The sequence below is a fragment of the Pholcus phalangioides genome, unplaced genomic scaffold, assembly GCF_987345545.1.
Source record: "Pholcus phalangioides strain wild (caught in Gottingen) unplaced genomic scaffold, Ppha-v1.0 ptg000017l_1, whole genome shotgun sequence".
NCBI lineage: Eukaryota > Metazoa > Arthropoda > Arachnida > Araneae > Pholcidae > Pholcus > Pholcus phalangioides.
In genome coordinates, this window is record NW_028301610.1 from 64,409,926 (window position 1) to 64,435,253 (window position 25,328).

General features: G+C 38.4%; 1 protein-coding gene across 5 annotated transcripts in view; it reads right to left on the bottom strand.

Moving 5' to 3' along the window:
- The window catches only part of f (espin protein forked), a 336,082-nt gene that overhangs the window by 55,276 nt on the left and 255,478 nt on the right, over positions 1-25,328 (bottom strand). For all 5 annotated transcript variants that reach the window (XM_089247034.1, XM_089247036.1, XM_089247033.1 and 2 more), the window contains 2 exons: positions 3,812-3,995; positions 614-796 (listed from right to left, as the gene is read on the bottom strand). In XM_089247034.1, the coding sequence (XP_089103160.1) occupies positions 614-796; positions 3,812-3,995 (367 nt within the window). The remainder of the gene's footprint in view (positions 1-613; positions 797-3,811; positions 3,996-25,328) is intronic.

Below are 25,328 nucleotides of genomic sequence, written 5' to 3' on the forward strand. Positions count from 1 at the left end.
ACCATCTCATTTAAAACGCACTGACCTCCTTGCATAAGTGGCGTTAATTCGTTAAATTTAAAAGAAGAAACTAAACCAAAGACACTTTTTTTCTATAGAATAATTCTAAATCGCATAGTCAGATCATGACAAAAAAAAAACCGTTCACCGCGTGCAGTCAGTGTTGCCAATTCAGTTATTTTCCAACTAAATTTAGTCGTTTTTTTGGACAGTTTATCTTGGAAAAAACATTTTTCTTTGCAACTAGATGGGTGTAAGTTATATAATTATATAATATCAATGGCAAAATGCTTTTCTGCTTATTTAAATCACGATTCTATTTGTTTTTACAAAAGATTCTAGTTGGTAAATTTTTGTACTATAAGCAAAATTGTGTGCAATCACTGTAAACGTTAGCAGAGGTTTGAGAAATTGCAACCCATCTCTTGAAAACTGCACAAAAATATAATAAGTAACAAAAGGTACAAAATATAATAAGTAAATAATCAATAAAGTATACAAGACGATGATGAATCGTATAAGGTACGTGGTTTTCTACTGAATTCATGCAGAAGCTACATATTTGCGAATAAGTTTTATATATTTTAGCATGATTATGCATCAAATAACTTACTGCCATATGTTCATTCTCAGCGGCGTCATTTAATGGACTTTTGCCATGTTTATCCAGTAAAATCCGGCCACCGTGCTTCAAAAGGTATCTCAACGTTTCTAGATGTCCTCTACTAGCTGCAAAATGGACTGGGGTCGCACCGTCATTATCCCTAAGGTTGGCATCTACACCTTGTTCCTCAACCTGGAAAATAATATGCTCTAGTAGTAATTTATGCTTTGCATACAAAAAATTCATTTGTTATTGCTATTGATCTGACACTTCATCATTGTTACTGTTAGTGCTTACGTCTTTGTAGATCAATATTAACGTTTATGTTGCTGCATATGCTAAGGTTATCAAAAAACTGGGCAAAAGAAAGGAGATTTATATGTGCAGTCAATCCTCGGTTTACGAACGTCTCGGTTTGCAAACTTGTCTTGGTTTACGAACATGACAAAAGAAAAAAATAGACCAAATCCCCCCCCCCCCCCGAAGCAACAATAGTCAAATTAGGAAGTCTATGGCCCCATATATAGTGATTTTTTCCCAAGTTATTTTCTCTAAATACGAATCCTCTTATGCAACCTATGGATCAGCATGTGTCACTTCAAACTTTGAAATGGTTTACATCAAAGAAATATTTCAGAGATATTTTGCAATAATATCTAACACACACAATCAACTAACCTCTAGAAACTTCAGTTTAATGTCCTACATTGTTAATAGTGATTATTGATAAAGCTTGGCAGCAGTGCCATAGCCAGAAATTTATTTCGCAGGGGAACCAAAGCGATAAACAGCAGACTTATGCATGTTATTCCATATCTATATCAGTCATTGTCTAGCATTTAGAGGAGGGGAAGAGTGGACCGCCCGGTCCCCTCCATCTCGCTATGGCCTCACTTGGCAGCAAGTGACTTACATAACCATGAACTCAGTTTAGAAAAAGCATTGTGGCCAGATTGCTTTGCAGGCATAAATTTCGAGAGTATCACCATTAAAATTAATACAGTGGAATCGTTCTTAACGGACACTCTTCGTTAGTGGGCACGTCTCGTTAACGGATGCATTTATGAATTATGTCAACGGGCCTCAATGTATTTTACCGTCCATTGACAAATATTTCTCGCTAGCGGACAAAATTTTCTGCCCAAAGTGTGTCCGTTACGGAGAGGTTCTACTGTAGATAAAATTAATGAAGCTAGACAGTGAGATCCAGCTCTGCCCTGTTTTAGGATATAAGCCCGTTATCTCGTAAGGTTGCGGCTGTATCTCTCTAGGAGGGTAAAAGTGTTTTCAGTACGATAATTTCAATTGGTTTTATATACGTCATGTACTTGAGTGTTAAAGGATGTTGTAAAAATTGACACTAGAAATCTTCAGGGTCCCAGGAACTAATTACCCATTTTACATTGATTCCCTATGGGAAAAATTATTTCGATTTTGTGAAAAATTTGCTTTACGAATGGACTTCGGGAACGAATTAAGTTCGTAAACCGAGGATTTACTGTATTTATAGTGGTATAAACTTCATGCTTAGTTATGTATGAATTTAAGAGTCGATCAAATGGAGCCCATTAGAATAGATCAATCAAGAAAGGTGGAAAACCTCTCATGGTTTGGACATAATAAACAAAGGAATTCATAGGAATCAAAATCTTCTAACAGAAAGCAAATTACGTCCATGGATGAGGTCATTGGTTGGTTTACGACAATGAGACATTGAGCAAGCTGCATAAAGAAATCATGACAGCGAACCAATACATATCACACGGTGTGATTTTGTTGGTTGAAAATACTCATTCTCACTTACAGCATTTTTTTTTAATGTCTGAAGAGACGAAAATGACAAATCAAGGCTACAAGATAAGAAGGGGGGGGGGGGGTAACAGAACCTTGTAAAATTTTATGCTAGAGCACTCTGCAAGATGCTTACAATATGTCCACATGCATTGCTTTTTCCTTTTTTTTTCTTTTTCCAAGCCGAGCACAACTCAGGTCTATCGCCATGGGCAATTTACTACCTAGTGAGCTGTGCCGGAAGTGTAAGTATGTGTACCTAACAGTCTGAGTGCGTATCTAGTGTTGTGTATGATTTTTCAGTGCTGCCATCTATATCTCAGAAGTGAAGTGAGTGAAGTGTAATGACTGAATATTTGTACTGTTTGTAGGACTGTAGCTCTCTGTGGCGAGACTTTTTAACGGGGAGATCGGCTCGCATTTGCGCCTTGAAGTTGGGAACCACAGAAAACCAACTTCAGCCGACCATCACTGCGGTGACGGTGGGGCTCGAACCCGGGGGGGAGTCCGTCCGTCACTATGACCACTCGACCACCACAGCGGCCACATGCATTGCTATGAAACATAATACCACTACGCAAAAGTATGCAGTCACTTGGCCATTGTGACTTTATGCAGCTTTTCCAGTGTTCCATTGTAGTGGACCAGTAAAATTCCTATTCCACAGACAGTATCTGCCTTCTCCTTAAGAAGTTGGAAGTGTGTCCGATTGCCTATGGTGCCTTCCAACATAAGTGCATTTTAACTTTGTTATAAAATGATTTGAAAATCGGAAATGGCAAACGCAGTAAGTACCAAAAAAATTGTTTTTCACAACAAAACATAGTAAATACCAAAGTTGTCAACCTGCGAAACGATGTGAGTATCCCAGTCACTCTACGTAGGCGAAAAATGCGTCAGTATATTATAGAGCAGAGATGCCACTTAACACTTCGGTCTATAGCACCTGAAACTTGTTTTTCGCTCTCCGGAAAAATTGGTGATTTGGCACTTATTATGTTTACCATTTCTGGTCTACAGTTATTGATAATTCTGCAACACTATCGCGCGTACCTTTATATCCATCTTAATAAATTAAATCCACTGGAACGGATTTCATTTGATCCGCATATAGGTGACACTCAACCCTTTGCTGTCCAGAGGTTTTTACGGACTTCGTTAGTACAGTTCGTACTTTGTAGGGCTCCCTCCCACAATAAGGAAGACCCCTTTATGTTAGCTCTTTCGTGCTTTAGATAGCTTATTTAAGTTCTGATAAACAGCCAAATTCTCAGGGGCCTTCCTGTAATCGTAAGAAGCCGTTACAACAACGAAGTATCGCTTTTTCCTGATTTCGAATCCACCTCAACGGGGGACTGCTGCAGATTAAATTAGAATTATGTATAAAATCGATAAATATATTTCAGTACAACTTACCATCCATTTGACACACTTTAAGGCTCCCATTTGCGATGCGGCATGTATCGGAGCCATTCCATCTTTTGCCCGCAAGTACAAAGATCCACCAGCAACAAGCACCAGGTATTTGAGTACATCTAAGTGACCTTCTTGAGCGGCGAGATATACTGGTGTGACATTGTTTTCCATCTGCGTGTTCGCACTACAACGGAAAAATATTATAATAAGCCATGTATATTTAAAAAGTACCAAAAAATGTGAATGCTCTTAAACAATTGAAAAACTTCGTTTCTTATCATCATCATCGTTTCCTCGAACTGAATGCAATAAAGATGGATCGAATTAATTGTTTTCAAATGAAACGACTGATGAATCAAGTAAAAATTATGAATCATTAGCTTATACCTGCATGATGACGGCATACGTGGCGAAGAAACTAGTGAACTCTGATAGCCGCAGCAACAATGAGTTTTATTCATTACGTAACAAAAGCCCAAACAGCGCACTCGATTTAGCTCGGCGTTAAACTGGTCCGAATTCAAAAGAGTGCAACCACGGGGTACAAAAAATCTCCGCGGAGATCGCATTGGCCTATTTTGAACTAAATCACTACCATTAAGGAGCTCTCAAATTAATTGAACCGCGAATGAGAAAGAAAAAAAAAACAGAGAGAAAGTAATGGAGCTTATTTGATGACACATTCAAACACGATGGAAGACAATTTCGAGACTCTCAGAAGAATTCATCAGTGAATCGTAAAAAAAAGAGCATTTTTGTTTTTATTTTGTACAAATGGTTACATTTAATTTTGTGAGAGTACAATGAACCTTAACCATGAGACAATAAAAGCTATTACACTATCTTTTGAACTTAAAACAACACGTTTTTTTTATTGTTGGTGATTTTATGGAAAGAATCACACAATTTGCATCGAACCAAGAACACGAATGTCATTTAACCCTTCAACCGGCATAATAGAAATAATAACTGAACTCTTTGTAAAGTGCTATATGTTTTTGTGTTTTTTATGAAACAGACGTTCTTGTGATTTTCAGCAGGTGTAAAGTAAGGGAGATAGAAAGATGGAATGTGATCTCTCGAGAAATCAGCTTTACAAATATCTGGGCTTGCCATTGCTAAAATAAAAGGCTTTTCAATTCAATTTGGCAATATTGCCCAGTAACATTGCCTCTGAAGTATAACATGGTTTCCTTATTTTTTCCAAGTAAACGCATTTTATATTTTGAGCTCGTTTCGGCATTGATGCTTCTAAGCAACTCCTAAGCAATTAGATTTTTACTTGTGAGATGTTTATGAAGTTTCTAAAATTAAGCGGAATGGCTCAAATGTATACACTCCTATTTCATGATAAGCCAAGCAAGAACGATTTTTCACGCTTGCATTTTGGAGGGAGATACCATGTATCGAGGGGACATATTGCTGTACATTCTTCAACAATGATAGAAAAGTGAGTTGGCAAACAATATAAATGATATTTTTAAACTATTTAAATCTATGTAAATCATAAAATACAGTGTGTTCCCCGAAGTGCAACATCCCATATTTTTTTCAAATATTGAGAATAATTTTTTTTTGTCATGTAATAGCATTCCGGGTACTTCATTTGCTTAATGTGTACATAATCCCTCAAAATTTTTTTCCTCTGGATATTACAATGCTAGAGAATTAAAGGGTTAACACGAAGAAATATCTCGTCAATGCCTGTGAGTTGCGTTGATAATGCATCCTGCTGCAAATTTCTAGAATATATTTTCAACTTTTAGATAATATTGATGGCTATACATAAGATAACCATATATCTCGTTTTCTTTTTTTCAATTTTTCGGCAGTCTCACGTTTTGACAACAAAGCTAACTTCAATTCGTTTGCGCAAAATAGGGCATTATTAAATAGGGCAGGCAGTATTTTGCTGACTTTGAAAGTTGCTGAAAATCTGCTTACGTAATACTTGAATGGCCCCTAAGATCATAGTATCTCCTTACGCCGTACCATTCTTCTTTTATTACAGTGGACTGAAAACATTTCTACCTCTAGTGTTTGAGAGACGTGGTTAAAAGAAACGGTACGAGCTATATATACACCCTCGACCCTCTTCATTTGTATTACTTCAAAAATGGTTTATAATATAAAATAATATCAGCAAAATGTGAAACTACAAAATTTATTCATAAATAATAACAAGCAGTGAATTCAAATGTTTTTTTCAAGAAAAACATTTGCATTCACTGCAGATTTACTCCATGGATTGCTTTCTCGGCAAGTTTGAAATTTTGCTGAGTCCTGTTTTAAATACTTCCCAGTAGATCCTTCGCGGCTTGGCGTTTTTTGGCGAGTCACAAGTTTTTGGCTATTTATCGCACTATTGGTGATTATATATTATAAGAACCTCTTGCATTTATTTTAATAAAAGTTGGCCATGTCTAGTGGCAAAATGATAATGTCTGTAAATAACCTAGCATTTCGTTTCGGAGACACAAACACCTGATATCCCTAGAGCTCCTATAAACACCAGGCTGATAAATCTGACATTTTGACTCTTGTGGTGGCGCTGTTTACTGTTGTTGGTGTGAAAATTTCTCCAATCACTCTCGTTGAAAACAATATATGTATAAATAATTTGATCACATCCAAGAAATTTTCGCTCACTGACTTTAAACGAAGAAGAACAAGAGAATAAACGCGAAGTATTACTCAGAACGAGAAAGTTTTTGGGAAAATTTTATAAACCGTAGACTTTAGGAATTCGTTCAAGCGGCCGGGAAAACAGGCTGCCTATGTGGAAATCTGAACGTCTTAGAGAAAAATCGTGACTATACAAAAAAAAAACAAGATATTATTACAAAAGTTGTTGGGATCATTAAACTTTAACCCTTAAACTGTAAGCAACTTATTTCAAAGAAGACAAGCCACAAGTCTTGATGCTACACAATATGTGTAGAGAGAGAGTCCGAATCGAAAAAAAAAGTAGTTTTGAGTACGTACAAGGAAAAATAAACAGTTTTTGCTTACGCCCGAACATTGTACCAAGGTAGATCATTATTTTCCTTAGTTTCACAATATCACACACTAATTCATTTATTCTGTAAAATTACATGATGCCATTCATTTACTCTGAAAAGTTATTTTATTCTTTCTGTGTGCTATTCTCCTCCAGCCATAATATCGTGACCCGTAGAAATGATTATATGGATCTGTGAAGCTTAAATAAGTTCCAACTTTCGAAAGGGACGGGAGACTTGAATGACAAACACAACGCGTTAGAACTGGATCTTCCGAGAAGTCGTAAAATTTCCAGAGTCACGGTTTTCGGTGGGAAATTAATCGCTGTTTTATTACCGTTTTCTAGGATTTCACGTTTGACAAACACGAAAAGAATGTCGATTTTTCTCAGTCGAGATGTCATCTGGAAAAAGACGTGACGAGAAATTTAGTTCTTCTTTCTCGTTGTTTCCTTCAGATACCAATTGATAGTACATATAGTTTTACCGACATGAGAAATTCATGTGATGATGTTTCATATCCTGCCGCGATAAACAGTATGATTTTGTGGAATTGGAATGTGTGATTTCGAAGGTTTGTTAAATTCAATACGTTGTTTCTTATCATATCACGTTTCTATACTTAAGTGGAGAAAAAATTATATTCCAGTAAACTTGGTAACTTCCAGTAAAATTGTTGATACACGGGGCTCGAGTTATGAAGAGAGACTTGATTTTTTGAATATGTTTACATTGGAAGAACGCCGGTGTCGGGGATATACGATTAATGTTTTTAAAATTTTCAACGGAATAGATAGAATGGACTATGCGTTATTAAAGGATTATTACTCATTAATCCTTTAATTGGCACGCATATCCACAAGAGAAAACTTTTCAGGGGTTATTATATTAAGCAAATGAGGTACTCGGAATGCCATTTCATGACAAAAAAAAGTTGTGTCAACACTTAAGAAGATATGGGGTGTTGAATTTTAAACAACACACTGTATTTATATGATTTACATAGATTAGAATGATACAAAAATGTCATTTATTGCTTTCCAACTTACTTTTCTATCATTGTTGAAGAATTCAGAGCAATATTTCACCTCCGCACATGGTATTTCACTCCAAAATGCAAAGGTAAAAAATTGTTCTTGCTTTTGGTTCGTCAAGAAATAGGAGACATGTCGTATCTTTGAGCCATTCTGCTGGTACTTCTAAAAACTTCATGAATACAAATACAACGCCACAACAGGCAAAATGCCCAATGAGGTGGCTGAGTGAGAGCTTCATGAGCCCTTCACAATGCAAAAATTGAATGTTTAAGAGTTGCTTAGAAGCATCAATGCCGAAACGAGCTCAAAATATAAAATGCCTCTTCTTGAAAAATATAAGGAACTCATGTTGTGTGTGTGTGCTTGAGAGCAACATTGTTAAATAAAGGGTTAATAAGCCGCCAATCGAGGGTTTCGACAAGTGGACACCAGAATCGATTAGTAAAGGACAACTCCAGGTTGTGGTGTCCCGTGGAATTTTAATCTAGCAGGGTTGTGAATGAATGGAATACTCCCGGGATTCACGAATTCTAAACCCCAATTGAAAAGTTCAAAAAGAAATACGATGTTTATCCTCTTCGTTCCAGAGATATGTGGACCTTTATACGATCTCCTGTTTCTAATTACATCGTTAATGTATGTGCTTAATTCCAACCCTTTTATCACATACCTGGAAGTTCAAGCTTCTTATTGATTCGGGTAGAATACCGCTCGTAATGATATAAATTGAGAAAACGAGCGAATACAAAGTCATGTTGACGAAATTGCGGCAACGAATCGTACTTGAAAAAGTAATTTTTAATATATTTTCAAGAATTTAACTATTAAATTCTTGATATATTTTAAGATAATAAAATGTAGGGGCATGCTAAAAATAATTCTTTCTAGTTGTTTAAGTCATTTTTAAACGCAGCACATTGAATTGTATGAAGGTCCACGCATTTGTATCTTCAGCGTTGAGCCGTAAATTTAAGCGTGATTACAATACAATACAACGCCACAACAGGCAAATTGTCCAACGAGGTGGCTGACTTAAGAACATCATGGATCCCCGAGCCATTTTTTGGAGGCCCTACCTACTACTACTACACCACACATGCACCCCGCCGCCGCCCGCGGAACCCCCAACGAATCGGTACATGCGCACAATGTGCGTGTACGTGTAGTGAAACCTGACGTGAAGTTTTGTTGTTTCTCTGTAATGTTTGTTATGTGTAGTGCTGCCATCTGCCACTAGTTTTTCAAACTATGAGTGAAGTGATATGATTGAATGATTTATCGTTGTAGGACTGTTGCTCTCTGTGGCGAGACTTTTTAACGGGGAGATCGGCTCGCATTTGCGCCTTGAAGTTGGGAACCACAGAAAACCAACTTCAGCCGACCACCACCACTGTGGGGTTCGAACCCGGATCATCGCATCGTGAGTCCGTCACTATAACCACTCGACCACCACAGCGAGAGTGAGTTTTTTGTATTTCTGTATTAGTTTGCGGGAAAACATTGTTTTGGAAGATACATATGTGTGACGGAAGGGCTACTGTTGGTGAAATTCATATTAACTTCCTTAAGAAATACATATTTTGATTAATTCTTATATGGTTTTGACTAGTAATTATCATGTTGTTTTACAGATATTGGTTATACATAATCAGTGTTTGAAAAATTACTTTGAAAAAATCGTAACATGGAAAATAAAAGTAGTAATTATTTATTATGTATATACAATACAATAATTGATTAAATTAAATGATTTATTATGCTAAAATTATGTAAAGTAGTTATAAGTATATATGTATGCTATAATTAAGTTTTAAAAAAAGTATATATAAATGAGTTTTTTTCTCTTTTTCTCCCTTCATGAATTTTCATCTCAGCGTTCTGATATCATGGCACTGCCCTTTTGAATAAAAATTCATATACATTGTACACTTTATTAGATACTCAAATCATCAGATATGGATATATTTTATTTATTTAGATTTCTGAGTCCTGTTGGAATAGAAGCTATTTTGCACCGCAGTGATTTTTCAGGTGTTTCTGATAATAGTGACAATGACTGGCCTACAGTTTTTAGTGAGACAGATGACTTTAACGAATGCGGTTCAGATGATAAAACAGTTGCTGATAAGATCAGCATAAATTAAGAAGCCAAGGAACTCGCACTGAAAAAAAAAGTTGACATTTCTCAGCCTGCGATAGTCAAAGCCTATAATACACCCACCCATGGGAGAAATAGAACTGTGCGATAGGTACTTGGCATATTACTGGTGTGTGCTAAGAATAAACAAATGACTTATTAGAATTTTCACTCACTTTGTCGATTGAATATAGAATAGTTGTTGCATCAGCACTTCGCAATTATACAGAAAATATAGTTCCACGTAGAGAGAGAAAGGCCTCCATTTTTGGATAGTTCTGAAGATGAGGAAGAACCTGAGCGAAAGCAGCGAGAAGTTGTTCCTCAACCTATAAAAGATGTTCGCCTGAATGGAATGAATCTCTTTCCCCGACAAATGGACGATGAAAATGCATCGAAATGCAGATTACCACGATGCAAATCAAGAACCAGGGTGATCGGTACAAAATGTCAAATGTATTTATGTGTTTTGAAAATAATTGCTTCGAGAAGTGTCATTTGATATGATATATAGTATATATATACATTGCTCCATTCGATAATTAGCATTGTGTAATAAAACTAACACATGTCAATTCCCGATGCCTGCTGTGAGTTGATGTCACATAATGTTGTGTTTTAAATTTGTATATAATAAGTATATATCCAACTATACATTTTCCACTATGGTTAAAATATTAAGTGTCTACTTATTTGAATCCTGAGGTACACCCACTGTGTACCTAAAATTCTTATTTCCCCGAATACTTATAGAGAAGTTTTCTTTTCTGTAACAGTCTGCAAACACTGAAGAATTATATAAAGCGACAAACATTTTTAAGCTGTTTTCGAAGCTTTGGGTTAGAAGTGGTTATAATGGGATGAGTCGAGAAGGTATCCATACTTAGGGTGTGAACATAGTGCGTCCGTATTTCCGATTCTGGAAATCCGCGTCGTGTCCGATTGACCAAAAACCCGAGTTTCAACTTTTTTTTTGGCTTGAATTTCGGGTTTTTAACCAATCGGAGACGACGCGGGTGTCCAGAATCGGAAATACGGATGCACTATGTTCACACCCATAGATAAGACATCCATATTTTTTATGGGCTGTATATTTATTGTATCATAATTATTTTTATTTGTATTAGCTTTGTCGTGATAATTGCATTTTTTTGAGTTGCTGTATTCTAGTTATGTTTGTGTGTGACATCCATCTTTTTTCAGCCACTTCATTGGACAATTTATCTGTTGTGGTATATAATGGAAATGTTCACGAAAACCGAGCAGATCGCTGTCTTTAAGATAAGGTAATTCACTTCCTGTCTGCAAGAAACGTGACACCGGCGGAGAGATTCATCGCCAGATATGTGTGGTCCGAATGTAATAAATGAGGACAAAGTTCTCGCAAATAACTTAGACCGTTTAAGTAAGATAGAGACGGCATGTTGTGTAGATAGGATTGTGTCTTACTCAAGATCATCACCCAATGCAGATGGCAACCCGATCATGACTCGTTATGCTAATTCTTTTGGCTCTCCTTGTACCAGCGGTTCTCAAAATTGGCAATATCAGCCCCTTTGAGAGCAATGGAATAGAAGTGGGCAAGAAGGCAGTGGTGGAATTTACAGATGGGACTGTAGGATTCTGCCCCCGTATTGAGCACGGAGGGGACTATTAGCGAAGGCACGTTGAGAAAGCTCCATATATCGGCGGTTGCCCAGTAGAGCAAGGAATTTTATTTTCCAGCCTCCAGGATCGAACCTGCGGACCTGACAGTATCCTTGTGGTAAACGAGTAGAAGATCACACTGTCGACGTGATTAAACATGGCATCTATATCTGTGCAAGGAATGCCGTAAGACGCTACTACCACTTAAGCGTACGTGCACCTCGTGCACACTCCTCTGCATAATTTCTAATGAAATTGTACATGCCTTAATGTGTGTCCTGAGTTTACGGGTAGCGCTAACGTATCAGAGTAATGCTTGTTTCGCATTCTACCGATGCTGCAACCGGCTTCAATATTTTGTAGGCAAAATGGCAAACGCTTAGATTTTTCATGTGATGCAAGTATCGTGTTCAGGGTGTGAATGCTCTCTATGGAGAGACTTTTGCAAATGAGAAACCTTCTCGAAGGGGGAAAACTAACTTTAGCCGACCAATCACGAGGTCCGAACTTAGGTTCTCGCGATTAGGGTCCAGCACGATCCCCACACGACCTCACAGTGGCAATAGCTTTAACTTTGCGGTCCTATGTCGAGTTCATCTCGACATACGACTGCATAAGAAAATAATGGTACTTCATTGTTACAACGACCCCGTACGATAATGAGAAGGTTCTGATATGAATTTGGCTTCTTGGCAGAACTCATAAGCTATACAAAAATCGCACAAGGACAAATATCTAGGGATGTTATTGATCTCGCGCACGTACACACATAGGAAAGACACTATAAAGTACGAACTGTGCCAATGAAGTGCCGAAAACCTCTGAACGTTAAAAGGTTAAGACACGCCATGTGAACAGTATTAAATTAAGAACACGTGCATTTTAGAAATATATCCAGAAAGATATGTACCTAAAACACCTTAAATATTTTCCTACAGGGTGGTCATAAAATAACTTTGCCGACATACGAGCCTCCAGTGGTCACAAAAATCACCGGATGTGAATAAAATTTGAGATATGGGTGTTCCAGAGTATGTGCTCGACAACGAGTTGAGAAAAAAAATATAGCTCTCGCAGTTATGGTTAAAGCAACAAAATTTGAAAAACTAAAATGGCCACACTAGTTTTTATGCATTGCAAAGTGATTAGCTCAGTAAGAATCCATAAATATACGTGTTAAAACGCTTCCCGTATAGCACTATAAGCACCGGCGTAAGACGCAGACAAAGAAACACGTGGAAACCAATGTTGATCACATTTCTGCCGACGGAAGTTTCCCATTGAAGGTTTAGCACACTTGGTGAAATATTTCTTTGTCTGCGTTCTGCAACGACATGACCACAGAAAAGCATTGCTACCGCAGTGAGTCCCACATCGAGGGGTTAGCGCACCAACTCCTCGGTGAGTATAAAAAAGGTTGCCGTTCGGACTCAGCAATAATTGATCATTGATCATTTTTGTCGCACCACGGTCATTTTCTGCGCACGAGGGCTAATTTTAGACCGGGACCTACAATTTATTGCCGATTCCAAACGGCAGGCTTGTTTTTTATGTCTCACCGAGGGGTTGGTGCGCTAACCTCTCGATGGGGGACCACTTGCGGTAGCAATTTTTTCCTGCGGTCATGTCGCCGTTTTTGTTGTACCCATGTGTCAGAAATTTTTCTGACAAGGTTAAACCGGGTATAGAACTCGAGACACCTCTAAACATTCTTTGGTACTTCATGCGAGCATCTTATTGACCTGGGCTACCGCGCCCTGAATCGGCAATAAATTGTAGGTCCCGGTCTAATTAGCCCTCGTGCGGAGAGAATGACCGCGGTGCGACAAAAATGATCAAATTGTCTGTGTTTTGCTCGGGTGTTTATGGTGCAACAGATACGTTATAACGCCATTCACAGTTTTTCACTGCGCCGATCACGAAGCAATAAATAATGCAATATTTATTTCATCAACCGTTCATCGTAGAGGTGTCGTTCTAACTTAAAAAATGCTCAAAATATATTTTCAGATATCATTCACAGTACCAGTTTTTAGAGCTAAGTGTGTCACAAAATAAAAGAAAAATCTAAATTATTATACGATCCCCCGATGCGATCCCTCTAACTTCCAGTTAGGAAGTTGTTGTGCTGTCTTTCCTGGTGCCATCAAACATATTACATGTTTCTAGTGCAATATTCGCGCAGATATTTGAATTCAAAAATCGGAGAGAAGTTAGGAAAGAACAGCATAAACAATAACGGACAAAGCTTCTTTCCCTCATTTATGCTGTTCCTTCCCAACTTTTCTGATTTTTTTTTAAAATTCAAATATCTCACGAATGTTGCACTGGGAAATATGGGATATTTTTGTTGGCCTCAGAGGAGAAAGGACAAAAGCTTTTCAATTGGAGGTTGGAGGACAGGGGAACGTCCAAAACAATTTAGATGTCTTTACATTATGACATACTGTACTTTCACTCTTGAAACTAGTACAGAGTGATTCCTAAACGCATTTTTAGCATTTTTTAAACTAGAACCATACCTCTACGGCGAACGGTTGATGATATTTTAAAGGCCGCATCAGGACTTAGAGGACACCCTGTACATTTATTATGTTTGCGTCGTTTTTGAACCATGCGAAACGAAAATGTTGTTGCAGTTTCTACACTGTGTGTACGGAGAATATCCGCCGGAACGAGTTCACGAGTTTGATATTAAACTCATATAATTATTTAATTATACCGAAGATAATGAGAAGCGATCGAAAGTGCTTTAGATCTTCTAGGGCACATCCCGTTTTGTTGTTGCTTTCTCTTATCTCTCTCTCTCTCTCTCGATCAACCGTTAGAAACCGCATTGACCAACAGGCAACTAACTCTGCATTCATCATGAAAAGGCCATTGAGCTATTCATCAAAATCTTCTACTAAATTGAATCTGTCAAATAGATTTCTTTAAGAAAAAACCTTGGTCACTGAAGCGAAATCTCTGCCAACCTCACTATAAGAGCCTCTTCTTATTGCTCGTCCTTTTCATTTTTTAAATAATAAGTTCTTCTTCTTCCTCAATGGTTAAGTTAATCCCTTTCCGGGGTCATTATAATGACCTGAAGTAAGTACCGCAATTTCCACAGAAACACAGCTGAGCAAATGCACTTCGCTTAACCTACTTGTTCCGGTTACGGACTCAGCGTGAGGTCTTATTGGAAGGAATGCCTGCGAAATGTGCTGCGTACTTTCTAAGGAGAATGATCGGATTTCGCGTTTGGTCTGTTAAGAAGATCATGGAGCCTCATACTTCTGGGTGAAGGTTATTCCATCTATAGATATATCGAAATATTTTATTTATTTTTACTCCATCTCTGAACTTTAGCCTTCTAGACCTGATCATTATTCGAAGTAATTTATTGAAAGCTTCATCTCTTAACTTCATTTTTTGCTCTTCGAAACTCGATTTAATACTTGATATCTCTTGGAATGTATTTAAATTAATCTTTGAACATACGGTCAGTTTTAGTATTATGTACGTGTGTGTGTGTGTGTTTTTTTATTTTACACTGTATAGAGATTTTAGTCGTTCAAATCGTTTGATTCTCCTATTTACCATATTTTGGTTGATCGAACTTTTGCGTTACGTTACATGTACTGCCGCAATGAGAGAAGATACGTAACTGTCGGAGTAGTGGTTACTTAGATTCCGTATTTTGAGAGTTGGCGCTCGAAGTACCATAAGTTTGGGAATCCAAAACTAGAATGAAAGCATCAAAACTCTTCCTTTTCTAGATGTCTTGGTGACCAAAAATGAAGAAAACTTTGAGATGTCTGTATACAGAAAACCATTTTCCGTTGCATTTATATCCACATCAAAGATCTTGCCACCCATAAAAACAAAAAACTTCAGCTTTACGTCGCATGTTCATAGAGCTTTTGAAATCTGCTCCGACAATGACTAATTAGATCATAAACTCAGCATCATTCTTGTTATTGCCACAGATAAGAGTTTTAACACGGATATGGTTAATAACGTCATCAGAAAAACAATGAGACGACCTAATACCTCTCCATAACAGTAATGACATTTTTGGTTAAAGATACTTGCTGTTACATAGCTTTCAATCCATTTCTCTCTAAGGCCTATATTGCACTTTAAAAGTTAGATAAAAATTATTTTATAAAACTTGAAAAATTTATCCAATAAGCACATTTGTTACATTCGAGCGAACTTGAATGATCCGCCTATTGGTTAAATTTTTAAAGTTTTATAAACGAACTTTTATACGCCAACTACCCCAGAACGCCAACATATATTCCGTCGTTTTTAAATTCAAGTCATCGACTTTCCATCAGAGAGTTTTCAACTTAGCCCTCCCAAAGATGTCATCTCACCAACCAAGCAATGGAGGATTTATTATATCCCGTGCAGAGGTTGTCCTTAAGGCTACGCTAAAAGATACGTTCAAAGTCAACAGGTCCATATATCCACGATAGCTTTACACTGCATGAGTGAAGACCACAAATTTAAATTTTCAGAGGTGAAAATGATCGAAAAAGTTCGATCCCGATTTCTTTTAGATTTCTTTGAGGTTACTTACATAAACGCTTGTCATGAACAATTAGTAAATGACAAAAATAAACGCCCTCCTTACCATTGTCTTACTAAAGCGTTTCTCAAAGTGTGCGTTTCCGACCATTGTCATGGGCGTCACGGCAAGCTGAAGATATTGAGCCGTGGGCCTATTTTTGGTTTCAAGTAGTTCTTTTAAATAGTAAAATATCTACCAAATTATTCTATGGAGCCGCAGATGAAACATGGATTGGGCAAGGGAGCCGCGGTCGACAAAAGTTTGAAACCAATGCCCTACTTTATTTTGAAAAACATTTGAAAAAAAACAACAACATTTTTTCAAAGACCAAGCTGGGCATGACGTCACTAACAGATGACAACAAAGACGTCAAAACAAAGAATGAAAATAATGAAGTGAAGGAAACAACTCATCATAGACGCTCACTCATTCTGTCCACGTTTTTAAAACCTTCTTGTTTTTTACCTTGATAGCGGCACCGATGAGTGCCGAAACATATGTCGGTGTATTCCGAATGGTTAATATCACGTTGTTAATATTTTTGGTCATTTATAGAATGGTAAGTACTGATATTTCAAAAAGTTAAGTTTTCAGAAACAGAAAAGAGTGTAGATTTTGAAACAAGAATGAATTTTTTTTACTGCAGAATCAGTGAATGTTTAAGATGAATCTAGTTTTGTCGAATTAATAACAGGACTGAAATGGTACTAGCAGTTACGTACTATAGTTTATTTCTGGAATATCCCCATGCCACTTTTTTAGCGTGTGCGGAAAATTCACCGCCAGCAATTCACCACTAGGAAAATTCACCGACTAGCAATTCACCGACAACAGTTCAATGCGAGTCAGTTAGCGAGGGAGTGAGCGATTGAGTTACTGAGTGAGTAAGTGACCCATTGAGTGACCGAGTGAGTCAGTGATTGAGTGACCGAGTGAGTGATTGATTGAGTGACCGAGTGATTGATTGAGTGACCGAGTGATTGATCCAGTGACCGAGTCAGTGAGTGAGTGACCCAGTGAGTGACTGAGTGACCGAGTGAGTAAGTGATTGAGCGGGTGAGTGAGTGACCCAGTAGTGACTGAGTGACCGAGTGAGTAAGTGACTGATCGAGTCAGTGATTGAGCGGGTGAGTGAGTGACCCAGTAGTGACTGAGTGACCGAGTGAGTAAGTGATTGATCGAGTCAGTGATTGAGCGGGTGAGTAAGTGACCCAGTAGTGACTGAGTGACCGAGTGAGGGAGTGACCCATTGAGTGACCGAGTGAGTAAGTGATTGAGCGGGTGAGTAAGTGACCAAGTAGTGATTGAGTGAACCAGTGCGTAAGTGATTGATCGAGTCAGTGATTGAGCGGGTGAGTAAGTGACCCAGTAGTGACTGAGTAAGTGACCCAGTAGTGACTGAGTGACCGAGTGAGTAAGTGATTGATCGAGTCAGTGATTGAGCGGGTGAGTAAGTGACCCAGTAGTGACTGAGTGACCGAGTGAGTGAGTGACCCAGTGAGTGACCGAGTGAGTAAGTGATTGAGCGGGTGAGTAAGTGACCCAGTAGTGACTGAGTGACCGAGTGAGTAAGTGAGTGATCGAGTCAGTGATTGAGCGGGTGAGTGAGTGACCCAGTAGTGACTGAGTGACCGAGTGAGTAAGTGATTGATCGAGTCAGTGATTGAGCGGGTGAGTGAGTAAGTGATTGATCGAGTCAGTGATTGAGCGGGTGAGTGAGTGACCCAGTAGTGACCGAGTGAGTAAGTGATTGATCGAGTCAATCTTTAATTCGAGAAAATGTTTAATTTTTATCAATTTCAAAACGAATAAAATCCAGGGCCCACATCTAGTAACGGGGACCCAATACGCAGATATTTAGTGGGGCACCCAGACACTGGATTTATCTCGGGCTTCCGCTGTTGAAAATTCTACAATGTTAAACGACAGAAAAGAATGAGATTCATCCAGTGCCCCCAAAATGAAACGGGACCCCTGACTCGGAAGCCAATCGGGCATCCCCCTGTGAGGACCACTGCAAATATTCATTTTACCAACGAATAAAATCCAGCCCCCCCCCCCCTCACGCAATTACCCTCTACCGAATTCGCAAATTTTATGGGGTCCCAGACTGGATATACCTTGGGCTTCCACTATCGCAAGGACCCCTGGAAATGAAAACTTTTAACTTCCCCATGAAGGTATATGTGCAATCCCCCGGGTACCCCGACCCTGTATGTTGGGAGCATTGGTGATATATGTATATTTTACGTATACATACCTCTCGGCATGACCCCCACGAGGGCAGGGCTGACAGGGGCCGGAACGTTTCTTATCGCTTTTTGATATTTTCACACTATAAATTAAGCACAGAGGGACCCGTGAAAAAGCTGGTTTGGGAGCCCGCCATCCATTTCAGCTTAGGGGACCTGCTGTAGGATATGGGAAACTCGGGGTACATGCACATTACTTGGTCCCGATATATGCAAGAGTTAAATGAAAACTTGACCCCAAAATCGTAACCGACTTCCGTAACACAAAAACGTAACAGATTTCCATCACTCAAAAAACGTAACAGATTTCCATCACTCAAAAAACGTCACCGACTCCCGTAATAAAAAAATCGTCACTAATTTCCGTTGCATAGGAAGTATATATATACGTATATAGTAAATGTAGAGTACATATACTAGATACGCACTAAGGCGGGATTTCTGAAAGTTCATTACGTGAAATCGCGGGTAACAGCTAGTTCATCATAAAAAAAATCCATTGGTTACTGATGATCAGCGATGTTTTTTATAACATCAAAGTGATAACAGGACATGATTTTAAGCATTTTTAGGAAGTTAATTCATCGCGTATCCACTTACTTTATTATCTTTTAATTCTGTTATTATCCCTTTTAACATTTCATTAGAAATTTCTGAGTAAAACCGAGTTAATGGAATTTTGTTGAATATACTATCTTGTATTGGGCAACAGCAATTTGTAATTTATACAAATACAAGGCCACAACAGGCAAAATGCCCAGCGAGAAAAAGATGCCCACAATAAATATGGATGTCATATATTTAAAAAATACAGCAACCCGAATCCGTATCATCTGAATTTCTTCTCATAAAGTCATTATTTAAACTTTCCGCCATATCTTTAGGATATGGCACTTACTCAATAGATCACTCACTCACTAGATCGCTCACTCAATTAGCAGCTCGCTCACTCACTCAGTAACTCAATCGCTCATTCCCTCGCTAACTGACTCGCATCGAACTGTCGTCGGTGAATTGCATGGCGATGAATTGTTGGTCGGTGAATTTTCCTAGCGGTGAATTGCATGGCAGTGAATTGTTGTCGGTGAATTTTCCGTAAACCCTTTTTTAGGTATAAATGTGCCACAGCTGGAAAAGCTCCTCATCGTGTATAATTCTCACACGTTTTGGATAACTTGCTTCATAGATATGAAGTGTTTTGGCATTTTCGCTACTAAATTATATTATTGCAGGTTCGACCATAGTGCCATTGGTGCCATCTCATATGTGAAGTCCAATAATAGAAGTGTAATACATCTCGATTTCAATGCTCTGTTAAAGCAAAAATGCGACCACCGTTTCCTGTGCTTTGTCAGACTCTTTGATGCCAAATAGAGGCTGGTCAAGGTGTCCTTGATACTTATTGTAACGAGGCTTTTTTACGTCACATACACATACATATAATCGTGTATCATTTAATGTAAATTTTGGTTTTTGTTGTTCAGTTTTGGGTTATCACACACGCCATATATGCCATGATATACGTGCGTATCTCAACAATTTTAATGACTCCATGTAGAACAAACTCGAAGAAAATATAGAACTGACGGTACGAAGGGACGTTTCATTATCCCCTCGTAGTATCATGACAATTCAGAGCGGTAATGTCCAACTTATGCTGCCATTGCTTCCAGTTCGGCAATATTCATACCACCTGAAAATGCAAAGACGTGCTGTTGACATTTCCGTGAAAACGTTACAGAAACAATTTTACAATAAAGCAAACGTTTTACGATTGATTAAATCGTTGAAATTTCGATTTGATAGTATAGGTACATTTCAAAGAGCGGAAGATCTAACTTCGAAACAATGGAGAACTTTTACTGCCATTAAAACTACGAGCCATTACGTCAGTAACAATACTAGCTGCTTAAACAGCTGTCATTGTGACACACTCGCACAATTATATACGTGAGCGAGTAGGATGAACACGTCGCGTCATACGTCTCGGACGATCTATGTACCATAGTCACGGAAGATAACGTGAGAAAGGTTTTTTTTCTCCTTAAAGACCTCGTATATAGGCGGTAGCAGGTAATGCTAAACACTCGCTTGACATAGACCTAGTTTCGGCCTCATTTTGTGACTAGTGGGGAACGCCGGATTTTTTTATCTTGCTACAAGTCTGAAGGTGTTCATAGGAACAGTATTTACGTGTGTGTTATGCTGTATTAATTTTCAGGGACACACATACATGAATATTGCAAAATAAAGTTCCCACAAAGAATGCTATTGGAACACGCTTGTTCAACTCTGAAAATATTCATGCATCTTTTAAAACGTAGCATGAAATGCCCAAGTCGGAATATTTCACATTGCGAAAAACTTTAATTTGACAGCTCAATGATTTTGAACAAATACAGGGATATAAAAAAGAACGAAACACTTTAACTGCCTAATGTTAAGGGGTCTTTATATGTAAAAATATTCAATAGGAATATTGCGAGGTTGTTTTGATGATTGAACTGGGACACACGCTCATTAACGTTTTGCGATCCTCACCTCGACATAGGACCGCATCAGAAAACCACGGTAATTCATTGCTACAACGACCCCCTTAAGCAAGGGCCACACTTGTGTCAAGGCTGTCACAATACGTTATAAGATTGGTCATGGGCAAGTAGTGTGGGCACTCCACCATTGGCAATGATCGTCAAATGCTGGAGGCTGGAAGGTATATGAAGGCTGGTTGAGTACCTTCCAGCATCCAACCAAAGTCAAAGGTGCTGCCTTCCTTCCTGATCTTTCTTTTTACACATTGTCCGTCTGGCCACACATTTGTCGAAGAACGCCAGCAGTTACAACAGCAGTGTTCTGGAAGGGAATATTCACCAAGGAGCATTGGGCCAAGCTGGGCCCGTGCCAGCCTATGGCACTGCTGCTTCTTTGCATCAGGGGAAGGCAAATTTTTGCCAATGACTATTAAGCCATGCGTGACATGAGTGTGGCTCTGGCTTTACGATGATAGAAAGGCCCCTGTGTGGATTCTTCTTCTCACCAAAACTCATAAGCTGTACAAATAAAATCGCAAAGGAACAAACATCCAGCTATCTTCCTCCTTGCTTGGGAGACACTATAAAGTACGAACTGTACCAAAGAAGTGCCAAAAAAACCTCGGGATCGCAAAAGGTTAATAAATGCTGTGTTAAAGTTATTTATTGATATAATTCCAACATCTCGGCTCGAATTATCGTCCTCGCTCCGACGTTTGCGTGAAATAAAAATCTCTCACATCCATAACTTCATATTAACAACTGGTGGAATAATGAGTCACAGAAAAAATGGTGAGCGTTTAATGTAGAAAATCAATGAAAAATTGTCGACATTGGCGAACTGTTAAAGGAAACTAGGAAGAGTTTCATCGCTTCGAAGATAAAATTTTTACTGCTTATTCATTTCGTCGTCTCGTAGCTTACACCCGGAGGTAGTAAATTGTAACACAATTGACACGCTTAAAAAGAAATACGATAAACATGTTGGGGTAAATCGAGAAGCTATCCATACTTAGAATAAGACAACCATAATATTTATGGGTATTGTATCATGTGTATATATTGTTCATAATTTTTGTTGATTGTGTTTTTAATTGAGTTGTTATAATTTTTGAATTATATGACATTCATATTTGTTATGGGCATCTTTTTCTCAGCCACCTCGTTGGGCATTTTGCCTGTTGCGGCGTTGTATTTGTATCGATGCGATTTCAATCTATCTTCTAGTAGAAAAGTTGGCATCTCGGGGAACCGAAAAATAATTTTAGGACTATCGGCGCTGATTTACCCTTTTCAGTATTGATGGTACTTTAATACTGAGGCGAATTTATGGCTTTGCTACGAGTTTACCACACAAATTTTGCCAGGCACTACGTAGGTTGAGTATAAATAGGTCAATATAATTAAACTGACAACTATTAGCTTGATTACACTGACACTCTTCTGACCCATGTAGCGCCCGTTGTGGTGGGTGTATTTCATTGAAACTTGGTATATACGTTATTCGCACCATAGGAAAGAGATAAGTGTGATGAAAAAGTCAATTTTCCATCTGGTGGTTAAAAATTGAACTATTTCTTTCCTTCCATATCCTATATACCAAGTTTCATCACAATACCTCCATCAGAATGGGCCCTTACATTTATCTGAGTAGTCTCAGTTTATTTATAACCACCCTGTACGACAATTCTAGTTTAACATTAGGATCTTCTTCTTTGATTTGAAATTCGGATAGCATTGTGTCAATGTTATCAGAAGATTTTGATTAGTGTGATTTGGTGAATTGGACTTGTGCGTTTGTCCCACATCTGTCTCATCTAAATCATAGAATCCAAAGGATTTTTCCATTTTAACTACGTCACATTTTCAATTTGCAAGCCCATTTTCAAGATCAACTCGAAACTCCAGGACAAATTTCGCAGGTTGATCTCTAAAATCAAATTCTCAAAATCGCGTAAAGTGAGACCACGTAAAGCAAGGTATGCCTGTACAGAGAAACAATATATGTAAACCAATTCCAGGTATGAAAAAAGAAACGTACCATAATTTGAATCGAGATCTTCTGTTCAATCTACCGCTTCCATTTCTTTTCAATCCAAAAACTTTGAACACTAAATACAGTGATTTAGGAAAATAAAATAAAAACTATGGCGTTGATGAGGTAGAAGATCTTCCTCATAGTGTTCTTTTGTTCCTGATGATACAGCATTGCTTATACGTAAGCGATGAATTTCGAAAAGTCTTCATCAGTCACGGTTACTTGATTACAATTTCTATAGATTGCCACATGAGAAAAGATCCTTTATTTTTCCGTCTTTTTTCTTGTACAAAAGATACAAAGGTTATTGATACGCAACGCCACGTGGAATTTAGCTGAAGGATTTGTTTTTTTTTATTTCCTCTTCAAAACAAAAATCAAGCTATATAGAATCAGTAAATACAGGGTGTTCCACAAAGGGCTTCCTGATTTTAATCATTTTTGTCGCACCATTTTTTGCACATGAGGGCTAATTAGACCCCGCGCCCTACAATTTATCGCCGATTCCGAACGGCAGGATGGTTTTTTATACTTATCGAGAGGTTGGTGCGCTAACCCCTCGATGGGAGACTCCCTGCTGTAGCAATTTTTTGTCGCCGTTTATGTTGTACCCCCGTGTCAGGAAAGTTTTCTGACAAGGACGAACCGGGTATCGAACTCGTGACACCTCTAAACATCCTTTAGGCGAGTGTCTTATCGACCGGGATACCGCACCCTCCTGATTTTAAAATGAAATAACTCGGAAACGGTGATCGATAGGAGAATAAAACAAGTGGCATATGTTTACTTCGAAACCCGTAAAAATCTGACTGATACAGAAGTTTCAAAATTACTTACACATGTTGCTGACAAGCGGCGCTGTACACTGTAGTCACAGGCGGATCTCTAAAAACAGTGCTCTGCAGCACAGTGATTAGTAGGGCTATGGTTTTTATGACCTAAAAACTGGTAGAAAATGTTGTATGAAGAATGCACTTATGCATTATAAAAACAAAAATATGCCCTATGGAGCCCAAAAACACACTAAGACATAAAATTTCCTTTTCTTTTCCCGTAACATCCATTTAAGCAAAATAATGTGAGAACGATAAATATTCGTGCATTTAATACTGTATTTAAAAAATTGGTTGCCACGTGGACTTGCTCTTCAGCTTCGTTATCTTTCTTTCAAACCGAGCACAACACAGGTCTATGGCCATAAGCAATTTAATACCTACTGAGTTTTGCCGGAAGTATAAGTGTGTGCACCTAACCGTCTGATTTTTCAGTGCTGCCATCTATATTTCAGAAGTGAAGTGTAATGACTGAATGTTTGTACCGTTTGTAGGCCTGTTGCTCTAGGTGACGAGACTTTTTAACGTGGAGATCGGCTCGAATTAGTTTCGTTACCACATGTATGTTACGGGATCGGTGAGTAGCAGGCGGTATCAACGGGTGGGGAAGCCTCCAATCCCCCCCCCCCCGACAACGAATCGGTGTGACAGCAGCGAAGGCTGAGAAAATATTGAGGCCGTTTTATATATGTGACGTGTTCAGAATCAAATGGACGATGAATCAATTTACAGGGAGAAGAGGACAGTGAGAGGAAACCTTGAGGGACGACCAGGCAGCCTTGACTAGTTTGCAACCAGTCTAAGTCTAATCCTGAACATTTTATTTCCAGCTTGAAAAGGGGGGAGGGAGAAGGAATCTATAATGTCAGTAGGATGAATTTACAGATGTCCTGACACCAAAATCCACCACTTCTATACTTAATCAAAAGATTGCTACTGCAGGGAGTCCCACACCGAGGGGTTAGCGCACCAACCTCTCGGGGAGTTTAAAGAATGCTGCTGTTCGGAATCGGCAATAAATTGTAGGTCCCGGTCTAATTAGCCCTCGTGTGCAGAAAATGACCAAGGTGCGACAAAAATGATCAAATTATCCAATCTCAATCCTGTACAAATCTTAAAAATCTGTTTTCCTAAACATCTCAATTTTTTACAAACACATTTTCATTGAAAATACTGAAATATACAAAAAAAATGCACGAGAAAAAGTGAAAATATGCTTAAAAATACTCGGAATTTATGAAAATATGCTTAAAAATCCTCGTAAAATATGAAAATATGCTGAAAAATGATTGAAAAGCATAAAAACCCATGCCTTTATACTTAAGTGACCTCAAACTTAATTCTGTAAAAATAAATTAAGCGGCACATTACCAGATCATTTCAGTGACTTGCGGCACATTCCCACATCACTTAAGGGACCCGCGACACATCTCCATATCACTTAAAATACTCGTGGCACATTTACAGATAACTTAAGTG